This window comes from Gossypium raimondii, chromosome 13 (assembly GCF_025698545.1).
Source record: "Gossypium raimondii isolate GPD5lz chromosome 13, ASM2569854v1, whole genome shotgun sequence".
In the NCBI taxonomy this organism is placed as follows: Eukaryota; Viridiplantae; Streptophyta; class Magnoliopsida; order Malvales; family Malvaceae; genus Gossypium; species Gossypium raimondii.
Genome location: NC_068577.1, coordinates 57525824 through 57544060, shown reverse-complemented (window position 1 = coordinate 57544060; position 18237 = coordinate 57525824). Strand labels below are relative to the sequence as shown.

General features: G+C 32.6%; 1 protein-coding gene across 2 annotated transcripts; it reads right to left on the bottom strand.

Annotated features, from left to right (window-relative positions):
• Nucleotides 1-3698: 3698 nt before the first annotated feature.
• On the bottom strand, nucleotides 3699-17057 carry LOC105783034 (rho GTPase-activating protein 7). 2 transcript variants are annotated; one of them, XR_001129982.2, is made up of 22 exons: nucleotides 16727-17057; nucleotides 15339-15375; nucleotides 15003-15079; nucleotides 13095-13165; nucleotides 12943-13021; nucleotides 12635-12779; nucleotides 12402-12521; nucleotides 11418-11495; nucleotides 11236-11291; nucleotides 11088-11157; nucleotides 10661-10748; nucleotides 10264-10507; nucleotides 9588-9809; nucleotides 8103-8450; nucleotides 7304-7353; nucleotides 6954-7014; nucleotides 6783-6866; nucleotides 6283-6566; nucleotides 5433-5502; nucleotides 4727-4933; nucleotides 3993-4270; nucleotides 3699-3870 (listed from the first exon to the last, which is right to left on the bottom strand). XR_001129982.2 is itself a non-coding variant. In XM_052626399.1 (22 exons), exons 2-22 carry the CDS (start codon nucleotides 16778-16780, stop codon nucleotides 4082-4084), a joined length of 2634 nt encoding a protein of 877 aa, XP_052482359.1. In that variant the 5' UTR covers nucleotides 16781-16785; nucleotides 16853-17057; the 3' UTR covers nucleotides 3699-4081. The 2 variants fall into 2 exon arrangements, 1 of the variants encoding a protein (XP_052482359.1); XM_052626399.1 differs by having other exon boundaries at nucleotides 3699-4270; nucleotides 16727-16785; nucleotides 16853-17057.
• Between the last annotated feature and the right edge of the window lie 1180 nt (nucleotides 17058-18237).

Sequence of the window (18237 nt, the reverse complement as noted above, 5' to 3'; positions counted from 1 at the left end):
AATCCTAAAGATTTTGTGTCCCTAGCTATTTATTCATATCTATAGACTTTATTTGATGGAGGTCCATGTCACGTTGATGCCATTCTTCCATCAATTTCCACGAAATAATAATTTATTTATATGTTATTCATGATTTGTTGTCGAAGTAAAAATTTAAAATTAATTATAAATTTTTTAGAGAGTTAAAACTGTAATTTCGACACTATATTGATGTAAAATTTTACAAATGTCGAGGGATTAAACTATAAATTTTTTTTTATAGAGAGAACATAATTGAATTTTAAATTTTAGGAGGAGACCGAATTATAATTTTACATTAAATTAACTTTAAACTTTACAAATACTCAATGAACTAAAGGAACAATTTTTCATTTTTGGAGGCTAGGTTCCCGCCTGTCCTCTCTAGCTTCGCCGTGGTTATCACTCATAGGCTTCGTGAGTTTCTGGCAACTTGAATTCTCCAAGTCCTTATGGATTTTTCCTTCGAGTTTGCGAGAATTTATTTTGACTAAGTATTCATTGCATATGTTATTTCAAATCAGAGATGTTTTCATTATTACAGAAACGAATATTTGCTTAGAGGCTCGTTGTGTTAAGGTTTGGTTTCTTTGATAGTCTAATGTGTTGTATGATTGAGAAAATCGCGAAAACGTGACAAGATCTCTCATTGCTCCTATGTAACGATGAAGAGATTTTTTTTTTGTTGGTATTAAGAAATTGAAGAGAATCAATTATAAACTCACATAGGCACAATTAGAATTAGATAGCAATAATCGACTATCTAACCGAATCTGGTTGGTAACTTTAACAGAAGCAACATGAAAAACTCGGGATCAATCGAAAACTCTTTCATTAATCCCACTAGAATGTGAGGCGCAAAATTTGCTTCTCTCGAAATCTACTTAATTACCGCTAGTCATTCACGTCTACTCAATTCTTGTATTCGTAAAACCCATATGATGAGACATTTTTTAAGCAATGAAAGCTCGTCTTCTCTTTTAAAAAATTTTAAGATTTTATTTATCTATCGAAGCTTTGTTTTCTACAATACTAAGAAATGAAATTTAATTATTATTATTATTATTATTATTATTATTATTATCAATTTTTTTACTTTGGTTTTTAATTCATGATTTAGTCTTTAAAATAAATCTTCTTTTTTTACTTGTATTTAAATTTTTTGTCCCAATTTAGCATTTAAAGTATCAATATTTTTATTTTTTTTCCATTTTGTAGCGGCCCTTAAAAAAATCTGGTAGGCTACTTTGGCGAATAGAAAAGTGTCATGTGGCTTGTTTTTTGCCAATAAAAAATAAAAAATAAAAAATAAAAAATATCATATATAATATATAATATATAATATATAACAAATTTAAAAAGTTTAATTTTAATAAAATTCTAAAATACATAATTTTAAAATTTAAAAGTCAAAATAATATATAAAATTGAAAATTGTTATAAAAACTAAAAAGGTATTTAAATTTTAAGTAATTGAAAAAAACCTTGAAATTTAAATACTTTTTATATTTTATAAAAAATATTTTAAAACTTTTTAAAATATTTTTATAAGTTTTATAAGTTTTTTTACATTTTTAATAATATTATTGATTTCAACTAATTTCATTTCAATTATCGTATTTTTTGTAAATTTTATTTTTACAAAATTTTATAATTTGTATATTTTTTCTAGATTTTTCATATATATATTTATTTTTATTTTCATATTTTTAATGTGTATATACATTTAATATAAAAAAATATTTTGTTTTTTTTATATAATGTCGCCACGTGGTGCTTTATGATTGACTATCAAAATTTGTTAACATGTGCCAAAAAATGGACTAAAAAATATAGCGGAGGCATATTTTACGTACCAAATTGAGAAGTGATAGATACTTTAAGTACCAAATTGGGACAAAAAAAAGTTTAAGTACTAGAGTGAAAAAATGGGTATACTTCAAGAGCCAATTCATGAATTAAGCCTAACAACAGCAACAACAATAATAATAAAGAACAGATCAACTTACACTAGTGCAAAATTTAAATGATTTTACACGTGTTCGTAACTTTTTATAGGTTAATATTTTAACAACCCAACATTGAATTTATCAATATGTTTACCCTCGTCATGCATGTAAAATTTTAAATAGATTCAATATCTATATCTTGTCAATCTAAAATATTATCTATATTAATATATTTAACGGTTGAAAGTTCTTTATATAAAATAATTTATTAAAATTTTTAATTTACGCAAAACTTAACAGATCTATATGAATATAATATAAAATATAACAATTAAATTATTAAAATATTATCAATAAAAAATTATTATGAAAAATCATTTAAGTTTTATATCGGTAAGGTCTCCCATAATAATAAGCTTTATTCGATGGCCAAAAGGAGTATGATTACACGCGCTGAAGAATCGAGTGGAGCAATGAGCACCCATTATGAGTCTTTGTCCACGCGCGCTGGCATCGATAACGACACGCATCGGTAATACCGTAATATACACTCCAATCCTCAAACTAAACTAACCAGTGGGTTCCATTTGTTTACACGCTAATGAAAAATAATCATAGCCGTCTATTGGGTTTTCCGTTTTATTCCAACGGTCAATGATTTCCATTTTTAATTTAAGAAAAAAAGAGAATTTTGTCGTCATCATCAACCTCACTATAGTGATATACTACCATATTAGCAAAATTTAAGGTAAGCATATTACTGGTTGATTTATGGTTATCATAATTTAATGGGATAATATATTTTACCCTGAAATTGATAATTTGACCCACTTTAATATTTATATTTTTTTCTTCACATCTATTTTGATTTTTAAATTTAGATTCCGTCAAAATTTATTAATGTAATCAATATTCTAAAACATAATTGAATTAACCGATTAAACTGATTAGACCAAAACGAACTACTAGTCCAAATAAAGGGTTTAGACGAAACTACTCGAAATCAATAAAAATTGAAAACTAAAACAAAAATTAATAGTTGTATAGGTTCAACTATTTTAATAAAATTTTCTATCTTTTAATTTTTCTAAATTTTAATTATTTGTTTAATTATTATTGGTTTATCAATTAAACCGATTGAATCGAAAATCAAGAGTCAAACCTATTCAACCTCCGATCCAATAATTAAAACACTGTATGTAATACTCTAAGACTGTATCACGAGACATCACCAGAAATTTTATATAAATTTTTTTATTTTCCAAGTGATAATGTAACAATTTCAAAGTGTCACATCATTAGACTTCCATGCATTTTTCAAGTTTGAAGAACTAAAATAAATTTGATTGTCAAATTCAAGTAACAAAGTAAACCTAATTAACAAATTTAGAAACTAAAATATATATATGATCCCAAACCCAACATATATTTGTACTTGTAATTAGTATGTATTTGCACTTATAATCTCTAAAATTGCCATTTCTATTAAGTAACAAGTATTCCTTTTAATAAAAATTTTACTCAGTTTTTATTTGGAAAATATATTATTTTATATAATATTTTCTAAGAAGCAAATTGGGGGCACTCAAATTTACTGTTTTACAGGTGTGTCAAAATCCAGTAAAATTTATTAATAAATGAAAATTCTAACCAGTACTAAAGAAGATATATATAATTAATAAAAATATGTTCTTGATAAATATATATAATCTTTAACATGTAATTTTAAAATTAATAAAAAAGAAATAAAATTATATATATATTTTAGCAGTGCAGAGATGATCATAGTCGTAGAACGACAATTCGTTCAAATAATACACATACCTCAGACTCCAATTTCCAATTTCCAAGCTCCACCAACCATTGACAGTCTCACTGCTTTTTTTTTTCTTTACAATATGTTCTGACCAACAAAAAAGAAAATATAAAATATTTTCGTTAACTCCAATTACTTTCTCAAAAAACCCAACCAAAAAAAAAATTAAAAAACGAAATAAAATTTGAAAAAAGAGCTAAAAGAAATACATTTATATATGCAACAAACATAGGATGTACAAGACACAAAAGACAACAATGGTGTCCCTTCAGATTTTTCAACTGTACTCCCATGGTGATTAGTTCCATGGAGGTGATGACGGTGGTTTGTATACAAAATCCTGAGACGATGTGCTGCTGTAGTTGAGATCAAGGTTGTGGAGCTGTTCCATTAGTTGGGATCGTCGTTCTTTGAAGAAATCGAGATGGGTTGTTAATTCCACTAAAGCAGAAGAAGCTGCTGATGAATGTCTCGTATAATCAATCACCTGTGAATGGAGAACGCCATGGATTTCAGTATTGAGTCTAAGTTACTTTGGACGGTAAGAGTACCATGAAAGTCCTTGTATTAGGAGCCGGATTGCATTTTACCCCTCTACTCAAAAAAGGGGCAAATTAATCCCTCTACGATAGATCAAAGAGCAAACTAGTCCATCCATTTTTACGATTAAAATCTAGTCCCTATATGTCAGCATAAAGTACACGTGGCATGCCATTTTAATAGTAAAAATTTTAATAGAATATGACCAATTTGCTCTTTGATATAATGTACCAAAACTAATTTGCTCATTTTTTAAGTAAAGAGGGCAAAATGCAAACCGACTCCTAGTATAGGGACCTCCAGGTACTTTTACCTACTTTGGACTAAGTTAATGGCTGGGATTCAGATAATTGGATTCTGGTGGCGAATAAGATCATTCGATGGCTAAAATAATCGGTCTTACCTCTGCTGCTCTTGAAGTGGAAGGGATAGAGGCAGAACCGACTGCACAAAGCTCATTGATAGACATATTTGGCGATGCCTCGATAATTTTTGAGTCACTCAAGTTCGGTGAATCCACAAATTGCTTTCGAGTAGGCTGCCTGGCGCTGTTGCCGATTGCCAATCCCTGTCCTCTAACATTTCTCCAGTCTGGCCCTAACAAACTCTCCTGCATTGATTGAACAAAAATATCTGAAGAACTAAAAGAAGTACATAGTTTGCCGGAGTTCAAATGTAAGAGACTCGGCTTGACCAGAATGGATGCAGAAAAACAAAAGCATTAACGATTTTTTTAAATTAAAAACCAACCCCCACCCTTTTATTTTCCTCGATTTTCTGCTCCTTATAGAGTTTTTCCATTCAACATTCTCATTTCAATAAAAAAGCCTAAATTCCAACAAAGCCACTCTCTTTTCCATTTTTGGACTCAAAGACCAAAAAGTCAAGGCCAGTAAGCCATAAGGATTAAATGAATTCGGGCTTAGGGTTTTCTGTCCTGGACAACCTTTCATGTCCCAACTATAAACTGGGTCAAACAGCCGGGCCAAGCTGGCTCTAAAACTCTAGAACAGACCAAAATAATAAAATAATGAAAGCCAATAAATTTTAAAGTTCGATTCAATCAACCGATCTGTGCATAGATTATCTAAAAGAAACTGAAGACATACCTCTGTTCTTTGTTTCCTCTCATGATTACAATAAGCAAGGGTTGTGTCAAAATCTTGCTGGAGAAACCTCCTGCAGACATTAAAAGGAATATACATTTTACATACAGGAAAGGGAAGGTTACTAAAAGAAATGCATCTAAACACTTTAGCAGACAAATTTCATAGACATTTAAATTTTACCATTTCGGGTAAGTGCATCAAAAATGATATAACAGTGTAAAGTATCAATAGTTAGAAATCCTTCAAAATCACCCTTAAATGTAATAACTACCATTACAAGATGGTGAAAACAGTTCATAAACATGTTGCAAAAGTTCTCTCTAGGATTCAATTATTGGGTTATTGAAAATTTGGTAGTGACCACATCCCATCCAAACCACAAACCCGACTTATTGCAGAAGATTTCGGCTTTAGTGATTTAGAAGCTACTAAAAAGATGGCTCTCCTCCCACACTCCACTCAAGAGCCAGCAATACGGATCCATGTTTTCAAGCATATTGTAAGAACTGCATCTTCTTAAGGACTTGAATGCTATGTTATTCCGAAACTTTATTTTTCCTTAAGCACCCGTGTCCAACACATACTCAAATAGGTTATGAGGATATGATCCTCCAAGGAACCTCCAAATACATGGAAAACTTGGAAAAAATTGAACATGCCCACCTTCGACACTTACACCTGAGTCCAAGCTATATAAGCTTGAATTCACCTTAATAGCCAAAAGGCTTCAAAAGACATAAGTCTAAAAGAATTTATTATGACCTCATTGAGTCTGTCGAGCAACGCCTAATCAGTTTTACTAGTTTAGACATGTTGGTAACCTGTATTGAAAAGAATTCAATGAACTCACTGTTGAGAGTTATGATTTTGGACGTGCTGATAATGGTCACATGCATCAGAGAGAGAACCGTAATGATGTTGCCGTTGCTGATTCAGTTGATGATGGAGTTCAGCAACTTTCTGCTTCAATCTAGCCACATCAGCTTCGGCAAGAGCAATTTCCTCAAGCTCGGCCCTTGTCTTGGAATCCATTCCATGGGAACTAGAAAATTGTCCAGATGACATGCTCAATCCAACTTCTAGAGCCGCTCTAAGATCCCTTTCAGCTTGTAGCTGCTCTTGTAATCTAGAGACCTACAGAGTCATTTACAGGTATGTAGGAACACTACTTAAGCAATCTGATTCTTGAACAAAAGGTTAGATAATTGCATAAGAGAGAATAGTTTTCTTAAAAGTAATGTTGAAGTCCCGAAGACTCAACTCCTTGCAGAAAATTAGTGTTTAAAATCAGCAAGCAATTTCTTTTTTCTTTTTAAAGGAATAAGTGTGCAAATGGTAAGAAAGAAATACATCTTGTTCAAGTGCCAAACGACGTTCATGTAGAGCTTGTTTTCTCCTTTCCAAGCTAGCTTGCAAAATTGCATTTCCTCTAGCCTACAATAGGTAATGAGCAATCTGTCAGTGGAAACAGAAAATAATTCTCCATTTGGGCATAGGATGATTTCAGGAAAGTAGTGCTACCTCTTTTGTGATACGATGTTGTAGATCATTCTTTGTGATCTCAAGCCTCTGTATAGCAAGCCTAGGAAAAAAAATAACAAATTGCTTATGCCATTATAACGTGGCAGACATGAGACAAAAATATATTTTACAGTTCTAATATAAGAACTCAAAAGCACACCACTTTACTGTATGGACATCTTATGAAACTATCAAGTCAAAATAAGTAGATATATTTTCAAGATGGATACTAATAGGTCAAGCTTGGGAAAGCAGGAGATGCAAAAGCACAAAGCCTGAGCAATAGTTTTGAAATGCAGACATACTAGTTAAAAAGAATGCAAAATATAAAGATTCAGTAGGCATCTTACTCTTCTTCACCCGAAGAATCAACAGATTCCATTGATGGTGTCTTTCTAGCCTGTAACGAAGTCAATGAAGATTAAAGTGAGTATGGTTTTACTATGTGAATCAAAACTGTAGAAAGTGAGGGTAACGCCAAAGCACATGCATGTCCATCAACAAAGCAGGGAATAACATAGGTTGCAAAGATGCGAGAAGAGAAGTTCAGTAATAGTTTGTTTGGCTATATATGTTCCTTTATAAACTCTAACTATGAACGGAGCAAAAGATTGCACATTATCAAGCCAGTCAGATACGTAAATTAGGTAATTCTTATGAAAAACAGGATTTTCGTTAAGATTAACATTTCTTAGCCACTGATGCAGTTTTATTTGAGTATATAAAAAAAGAGTACCCTCCAAATGATCTCAGCACCAAAAGTATTTGTCAAGATTTACTACATGTAGAAAAGATAATTAATCGGTAAAATGAAACTGGTAATTGAGGACAGTTCGATAAAAGATGAAGCTACGCCAACCAGAATCATTAAATTGAGAATAATAAATGCAATCTTTGGATGGTGTAGAGCATTTATCTATCTAATAATGAATGAATTTGGGGGGCTTGCAGTTCTAGGCACCATGTGATGGAAATCCTAGAAAATAGAAGTGAAATATAAAGAGAAGATGCAATAAATAAAGCCTTTAACTTAATTTTCAAGACTCCTTTCAAAGATCAATTTTCTAATCCCCCTAGTCTGATGTATCTAATGCATCTGATTTGAGAGTTCCTCGTAATTAAATAATGCATCAAAAAATGGTAACTCACGTTACTTCTTCCCCAAAATGTTGATCTCTTAGCATTAAGACTTGAGCCTTTAGCTTTACCAACTGGCTTCTCAGTGGAAGATTCAAGCCCAGGTGAAGATATAGGATGGCCAGGATCCATTGACGACAGAATCTCACCCATTGATCGGTAAGATTCACCAGTAGGTAGCACACTTGAGACATCTGTCTCATTAATTTGATTTTCATTTCCTTTATTCTGCTTAGCCTGTTCCTCCAGCTGAGCATCAGGGTCTCTCATCCTTGGAGGATCTACAACTAAGCTTGAATTCTCAGCCCGAGCATGATTGTCTCTGGGGGATTCAACATCTGAACCATCATCCTCAAATGCCTGCACACACACACACACAAAAAAAAAAAAAAAAAAAAAAGAAAGTCCCAATTAGTTAAAGGGATTATCAATCAAGTTCTGCAACTGTATGAGTGAAGGAAAGTGCCAATCAGCAACCTACAACACAAACTAGAAAGTTTCATTCGTTCAACCTGTCTTTTATCAAGCTAAATGCCTAATGTGCAGCAGTAAACTTAAACTAGATGGGTAAGTCACACGTGTAAAAGCATGCTCTTCATAGGATACTTAATATGGAATTTTGCTTTATTACATACGACTTTAAGCTTAACTCTTTGCTTCTTTTACTTTCTTGTGGCTGCAAATCATTCATTAATATTGAGCACAAAATGAAACTATCCACACCGGTTCTCCTAACTACTCCTCAATGCTTTTTCATAACATAAAGATGACTTCTTTTACTGTTTATATAACCATCAAATGACAAGTACATCTCAAAGTACATGTTGAAACTGAAACCATTCAAATTCTATGAATAGTATGCTCTAACATATAATACCCTTCACAGATAATTACGAGCCCAGATACTTCTTGTCCATAGGACATGATTGTTATAGTTGTACAATCACAAATTCTCTGAAAGAATCAAAACATATGATTCCTGAGAGCAGAGCATGCACTAAAGAGCAAGGAAATGGATTGTTAAAACATATGAAACCCATCAACTTCTCAAGTTCAACACAAGAGTACTATAGCAACAACCAAAGGATCTTTAAGTAACTTCCACATCCAAAATATCCTGACATCACCTCCAAAACGTTGATCACAACAGCAGACATCATAACAATGTCTCATGTCAAGTCAGTGAACACGCATGTGCACGTGCAAAGGTTTCCAGAAGTGGGGACAGGTTGACATATTGAAACCTAGGCATGAGCTTGACCTAACCTGGCCGTCCCTATTATGTTTATTATTAATATCATAAAGGAATTTTACATTTCTAATGATATTTTAAAACAATGAAAATACATTATAAATACAATAATAGCATCAGGCCAGACTTGGGATTAAATTCATGTCCAAGTAATCCCCACGTCAGGCCAGGCCCCAGCCTGGCCTAGTGTTCACTCATGGATGTATAAACTTTATTTGTATTAGAGAAAAGAGGTTATAAAGAACCTTATAGTCATACAGATCACTGCCTGCATAGCCACTGCTTTCACTTAGTTTTCCACTAAGCACACGTTCAGGATCATCGTCTGTGTCTGGATCGGCTTCATTTTCTGCATCATGGTAGCCATTGTCTTTCATATCTGGATTTTCCTCATCAGTGGAATCTTCACTAGCACTATTTTCAATCTGAGAATCAGCTGAAATAGAACATCTTTGTAGACTTTCATCCTGAAACAACACAAATCATCACCACAAATAGTACTATGTTAAAGGTGACAACATGCATTGGGATCTGATTATGCAAAGGTTAACATTTTTTTTTTTGAAACTATATGATAAGAAAGCTTCACCGTCATTATAGATATTACAAGGAAAGACAAGCTTTCACTACTTAGTGACAGCATAAAATGACATTCTCCTCACTCTCACAGCAGCTCTACTAGCTACTAACTTCATTCAAATCAAAAGCGTTCTAAATGAGTTTATGCTTAATTAAAATTTATAGGTAAATGCTATAAAACTTATAACATAATTTCAAGAATCCGAAGTTTGTACGACTTATTTTTCATGACATGTCATTTGAATACAAACTATTTTTATGAAAGATATACTCAGATTTTACCACAAATCATGTAGAGCATTTAAACCATATCAAGCAACAAAGAAGATGGGAGCATCTTACGTCAAAAATATTCTCATATTCCTCCAAAAGAGTTGTAATGATGGCTTGAGCATTATTAGCAGCATTTGCAGCAGCAAGAAGCTGGGCAGAACTATCGCCATTAACGTCAAAGTCATCCTCCAATTCACATTCACCAGCTAATAAGGGGCGTAATAGCAAGGGTGCCATGCAAGCAGCCACGGCAGACGGAGTCATTCGATTCACGTGTGAATGAGAAGAGATTGTATGCATCATCTTAAGAATCCTATAAAACATGATGCATATCAAGTCATATAAATCAAAAAATGTTTATAAGACCTTCCATGTATCTTCCAGAGCACAACCAAGTGATACAACTAGATAGCTAATGGCATTCTTAGCAATGAATCACGACTTAGCCCAACCAAGGAAGTTTTACCTTTGCAACAGGCGCCGGTTTGGTTCAGGAAATGTCTCTAATATTGCAGAGCGCATTGCATTTATCCGGGCTTCCTTCCGATCAATTTCTTATCAAATAAAACGTAACTCAGTATTAGCTCGTATAGACACATGAAACAATTATTTCACTAAAATGCAAAATAATCATTGAAAAAAGGAAACATAAAAAGAACTTGCAAACAAAGAACTGCTGGAACAGAAGCAAGCATGTGAAGCATCATAACTTCATAAGAAAAGTTTTTTTTTTTTTTAAATAAACGTCTAATGCACAAAATTCAGACACAAAAATACATGTTGAGGATTTATAACAGCATATATCATCTAAAATCTTAAATATGTATTGTCAAAACTCAACATAAAAACTTGAGAAAACATGGGAAATATAAAATAAAAGTAGTTACACATACTGTAAGCCTCCAGCAATGCAGTACAGCAGGATGCAGGAACTGGTGATGAGGGCAGCTCCCTTAGTACGTGCTGTAAATCAAACACCTTGGCTGATTGGGAGACACTAATCAGAAAACTATAAATGACATAATGTATTGACAAAACTACCTTAACACAATCTCCCACAACATGAGCATCTTCATCAGAATCAAATTCAGTCTTGCCTACATTACAAAAAGGATGACAAGTAGCATAGCTTAATTTGGATGCCATGTTAACAAAATAACCACCAGTTGAGGAATCCAGATATGCAAATATGTTGATAATCTAAAATAATCATCAATTAGTACCTTGGTCATATTCTTGAACTCTACGGTCAACCTCCTCAACATCGGCAGACTGACGTAGAATTCCCTCCACTTTAGTTCCTGCAGAAGAAACATCATACAAAAGTGAAAGACAAAATAGTAACAAAAAAGCACGGAACATTCTTCAGCATATCTACTTCAGGTCTCTTCATGTAATCACTGAAATTTCCCAGTTTGTTATTCCGAAACTAAGCTTGCTACTAGTTAGTCTGACAAACTCAAGCAGATCATAAAGTTTAACTAGACATCCTAAATATCCCAAATTCATTGAATGCCAGAAAAGCATGGCTGCAGGTGGGGTTGAGCAATCTAGCATAGATGATATAACTCAGAAAGCCAGACCAAATATGAGGAAAAATAATATTAGTTATCAAAAGGATCTCTGTGGACAAAATTTTCACCAAAGCTCGTCCGTATTCTAGATTACAAGCACAACTGAGAAGGCAAACTATTTCCCTAGCAGAGGATCTTACTTTGCAGTACACAGAAAGGCATAGGACCTAATGAAAAGCAAAAAATCAGCGGCTACATGGGCAGAAGAAAAGGAGTAAGAAAATCATATTGCTAGTTTAATCCTTAATGATTTTACTTGAAGCAACACCAACCCTACAGTTGGCTACCATTGCAATCTGATCATTTCTGCATGTGGTGTGCATGTGTAAGGCCAATACAAAACCTCCCCAAACTGATTCTTTCAGATATAATGTGCAAGAAGAAATTTAAATATCCCAGAGTTAATTGCAGCAGAACAATGTTTGAAGACATAAGCTATGGATTTCTATGCTGTAACCAAATGGATGGTCACGCATCTTCCCTACTGTTATCATTACAAGTATAAACAAATTCCAAAGATTAAGACAACATTCTAGACAAGACAATTGTATGTGAGAAGGACTCCACCTTCCATCAGACCTAATGAAGAGCTCAAGTAACAAGTAATAGTCACAATTCAAAATCAACACTTACCAAACTTCTCAAGAAACTGCAGAGCTTTCTCTAGGAATGATGGGCTCCCATCAATATCTTCAAGCGCGAGCAAAATAGGTCTCCCAACAACCAATGACTTAGCAGTGCGTTTGTCTCTCCCTAAGAAGAACCCAAAAACCTAATAACATAAGTGGAAAGTTTGCAAAAAAAAATTGGCAGACAATGAATGGTGATCATCAAAGAAATTTAAGAAGGAACTATGGGGAACAAACATTGATGGAATGACCCTTCTATTGCATCAGCTGTGTCATTTCGGAAAATCCCATTGTGTCCCATGACAAGTGCAGCACTTGGGGCTTGTGCGAGGGCATGTTCTAGAGCTGTCTTCCACTCGTACAAATCCTCCGATGTCTCCGCCTGAATTTATAAAGCAACATGATGTTAGCTTGTTTAACATATTCTTCAGGAAAATCATGTACTACAAGTAGTTCAAATAATTTTCTTCATAAAAAAAAGGAGGAAGAAGAAAACAAGTACATAAAATATTAGCTGAAACAATATTCAATTAGAGATGATGCACCTTAAGGGTAAAGGCCCGTCCATCACGCCCATCAGGAAACAATACAGTCAACAACTTTTTATCTTCTCTAACAACAACACTGCAACAAGAGGAACTATAAGCAAAACCGTTGTGACCAACTATCCCAGAAAACACACAATGACTATCCATACCTTCCAGAATTATTCAAATCAATGCCCCCCAAAGTCAAATTTACTTCACCACCTCGTTGTGGTAGGGCACTCTGCATAAAAATTAAAGCAAATTGTTTCAATTAAATCCTGAAAATAAACTTTAAAATAACATTTAATACAGAAAATGCAAGATATTGGTTGGATTATCCTTTTCTATGCAGGGAAATAAAGCAATAAGCATCTGTCTTGATTAAGTCCTGGAAATAAGATCTCTAAAAAGAACACGTTAAAAAGTGAAACATGAAAATTATCAATCTCTTCCCCTTTCCCTCTCTCTTAAAATAAATGGATGGAAGGGAAGGAATACGTAGAAAGATCAAATCACAGAACCAATTGAAGGCTCAAACATTTCACCTTCTCTAAACCCGAATGCAAAAGATGTGGATTATTACATCATTTCCATTCAAACCACTATGTTGGACTTGCATCAAGATGGAAACTCCTATCATAGTAACTGTTCCAAAAGATCTCCAGGACTTCTGTCAGCGATTTTGACCTTTTACCTTTAGGATAAAGGGGAGAATGCTAGACTAGATTATACTGCATTCTGTTACCATGCACTTAATGTTAACTTTCTCTTAGACCATTCGTCATAAAGAGTGGCATGCTAAGTATTTCCATCCAATCACAAAGTCCAGTTTTACAACCAATACAGGAAATTTATTTGCTCATAACTTTTGTAGAGGCATGGGCCAAAACCTTAACAGGATTTGTCATACTTGTTTGTACCTAGATCATCTATAGCAAATTTGAAAAAACCTTAACAACCAATGGACCCTAAACATTGCAAAGCAAACATGTCACATTATGAAAAGGTGACAAGTCATGAAGTACCCCATCCTCTCAAATAGGGGAAGGGAAGCACATGTGGTTGCAAGATCATAAAGGCACAATCTCTACTGAGCCAGAGTTCCATCCCTAACAACCTAGTGAGGACATTCAACCCATTGTCAACAATAATACTATCTCCCTAGGTCAAATTCCAACCTTAAAGTTCTGCCAAGTCTCCAAAACAATGAATCTTCTCTGTTTAGACATCCATCTGTTAGCTTTTAGAACAGAAATCTGCATTTTACTCATTATTATCTAGGGAATATAGCTCAGCAGGAATCCTACAGCCTCTAAAATCCCCTCTAACAAAATGGATTCTTTAAATCCTTGCCAACAAGTACCGCGTGCAAACGTTACGAGTAATGGTAGAGATCTGGCCCAATATTAACAAATGTTTACGCTATGTCATAATTTCCAAATGGAGAATGCCTTCCACATGTCTCTTTCCTTCAAGACATCAAAGATACCAAGGCTTCACTCTTAAATATTTTTCCAAAAAACATAACCAAATATGTTTAATAGGACTGTAATGATCATATGCCATCATTTAAGCATCAACAATCCCAAACATGCACATACTTTACTACCAAATAGCATATTGATGATAGAATGGTCCACAACCACTCTCCCAAATTCCTGTGATGACTTGTAGTACTGTCTTGCATATAATTAATCATCCTAATCTATGTGCAACCACTCTGAATGATTTAAAGTATACTATTAAACCATTCCGACAACTAAAGCATTGAAATGACATGAAATATGCATAAAGTATTAAAAGGTGAGCAAAAAATACAAATAAATTGAATATGATGCAAGAGAATATTTTTGTTTTTAATATGCAAACAAGACAGTCATTGTCCAAAATTCCTGTTTTATAAAGCCAATAAACATCACACTATGAAGTTAACAATCAAACAACAGATTACCAATAGTAGCATGTCTTTGGCCACACATAAATGTTAAAAATCAGTACAACAGAATATTTATATATCAGAAAAAATAAATAAGCCATGCTATAATTACTCATACAATGAAAGGATGATAGGTACTAACAGGATCATTTTTAAAGAACACCAATGAAGTGCGTGTGAGGATAAACCACCTCTTCTTCCAAGACTTCCATCCGATCCCTGCAGAAGCTTGACACAAACTTGTAAATAAGCTATATTAATAATTGAATCAATGGACTATCTAAGAAATTTACAGATATGGTTGTACATAAGAGGAGATGTGCAGCAAGTTGAGGCAATTACTCTCTTACCAAGTAAAATGCATAGACATAAGCATTATTTATACACGTAAACCCCATGGACGAATAGTACAATTGTTGAGGGAATTTATATCTAAGAAAATAGCTTGAAAGCAAACAGCGGAAAAAAAAAACTTTACCTTTTGATGATATGAAAAGAGGGCCACTCTTAAAAACCTGCAAAACTGGCGCATGTTAGAAGCCATGAAAGTGCACCAAGCACCTTGTGTAAAATTAATTATACTCTGGCAAAAGTGTTTTTAATCAATTCCATGGTGCATATATAGCATGTGCATCATTGGAGGTACCACTAAAACCCAAATTTTTAAAGCTGTGCGGTCAGTTAACGCTGTGAAAAGTTAAATGATCGAAACAATGTTTATTCACAAAATGACTAGGCTGTTTTCTTGCTACCACATCACAGTCTACTTTGTTTTTCTCACAAATTATGAACTACCCAAAGTTGTGGTAATGCGTGGATTCAACTATTGACATTATTAAAATGTGACTATAGGCAGTGAATCAATTTCCAAGTAGCTCAGATATTATGTGGACCATGAATTGAGGCATCTAAGATCCATAGGGCACTAAGATATCTAGGATAGAGTGGAAGAACAGCTTACAGCTTTTAGATTTAAAAAATTGTAACAGTGAGAATGGAAAGTGTAAAGTCAAAGATTAGCGGTTTTGGTCGAATTTCCGAGCTCCTCTATATATCTTTTTCCTTTTTTATGTGATCTACCCATCTGGATTTCATTAAACTTTCTGTTCCAACGTGACGCAATGCTTCTTAAGTCACCAAAATATATACCAAACAGCATGACAACTTTCTCATTATAGAACAGTTAGAAGTTTATTTTGCACATTTATACAAACCCTAGAACAAAAGAGGAGGGGCAAATGAAATGTGCGGGCCATTTTATTGACGCTGATCATTCGAGCTCGTTTTAGATAAAATTCAGTTCGATTCCATCCATGCTTTATTGCAACAGTGCAATTTTCTTTTTCCGACAAGGGGAAGGAAAGGAGGATGGATTCTCGAGGTTTGAACTTGGAACTAGATATCAACTAAAGACTTGATATCAACGAAAATCATAAATCTCATTTTAATTATTTACATATTTGACATTTCAGTATTAAATTAGCTGGAATCAAAATCCCCAACACTTCGAATTTGATCTAAACAACATTATTAATCTCTATTTCGTTTTCAAGTTTTCAATATTTTCCCTATTACAGTCGTCTTAAAAGCCTTTCTTTCTTTGGAATTAGATGATGATAATACCACTAAAGAAAAAATGAACTTCAATTTAAGAATATCAAATTCTTTCAACTTCTAGCATCAGTAGTTAATGTAAATGCCTTAATCAAAACTACATTATCTTGAACATCAAATAATAAATCCAAACAATTCACAACAAAAAGATCCAAAATTTTAGTTTTTCCATTCACATTCAATTTTCTCATAAACCAAACAAATTTTTTAAATCTAAAAGATTAAAAACAAAATTGAACAAATAGATGTTACCGTGTTTGAGGCTCCTCCTCTAGGCCGCTCGAATGCCGCTAACGAAGCCGACATTTTCGCTGAATAACATTGAAATGTTCAAAATATATATATATATATCAAAAACTCAGCATTTCAACTTCTCACCGAAACGCTCAGTGTTTCGACATTGAGTCAACACAGTAGATCGGCGAGTTAACTGGAATCGAAGCAAAGATCTAAAGTTTAGAACAAATAATAAGTGAATCTTCAAGATTAGGGTTTTTCTACAAATATACCAATCTGCATTTTCCCCTAAGTAATAATGCTTTATCTCTGTTTTTCATTTCTTTTCCTTTTTCCTCACATTTCATTTCATTGTTTATTTTTTATATACATATATATTATTTTGTTAAATTTTAGAGTAGGTTGGAAGACTGTAGATGCTTTTCACCTACTCACATCAGCCTTTGGAAATATCATTTTCCTTGGTAAAAGTACCACCAAGGTCCTTGTAAGATTTTATTTTATTTTTTTACTAAAAAATAAGTAAATTAGTTTCTATACATTAAATCAAAAAGTAATATATTCTTTGATTAAAAATTCATCTATTTTTACTATTAAAAAATTATCTTTATACGTTATAATGGGGTACATGTCGCAAATCACATATCACTACTTGATTATTTTGTCAGTCTCACCCATTTTTAACGGTACAATCTGCTGAAATCTTTAATAGAAATAATTAATTTATTTTTAGATCTAACGACAAAAAATTAATTTATCTATTTTTAAATGAAAATAACTAATTATAATTTAAATCTTAGTACGAAACCTCCGTAATATTTTTACCTTCAAATTTAAATAATTTCACATGTATGACATTTTGTTTTGATTTTTTAATGTTTGTAAACAATATAAATTACATTTCTAAATGTTTATTTTTTCATTTTAGCTTGATATTTATAAATTTTTATTAAGTGTATTAAATTATTTTATTTATCACGTCAATTTAATAAAATGTTAATTTTTTATCAAAATCTAAATGAGAATTTGTAAAGCAATAAGTTTTAATTTATTTTTAGGCTTAATATATCATTTGATATCAAAGTTTGATATTTTTTAATGTGGTACTTGTATTATTTTTGTCAAATTTGATATATTTATTTGACAAAGTTATATATTTTGATACTCAAAGATAACAATGTTAACTTTTTAGTGTTTAATTCGGGTTTTAAAGTTGATTTGATGAAAGTTAATTGTTAATATTATTATATTTGAATTTTTCATGATTTTGTTAATAAAGTAAATTTAGTATTAATTGTGAATTTATTTAATTTTCGTTTAATTTGTTAAATTAAGTATGATGGACTGATGGGTGTGAATTGAGATTTAGGATTGATTTGATGAAATTTAATTTCTGATATTATTAGCACATTAAAAAATTCATCAAATATAATTAAAAAGAAAACACAAGACACTACAATAAGAAATGTGTCTTTATGATGGATAAAAGAAAACACATAAAAATATTATTATTGTTACTTAATAAG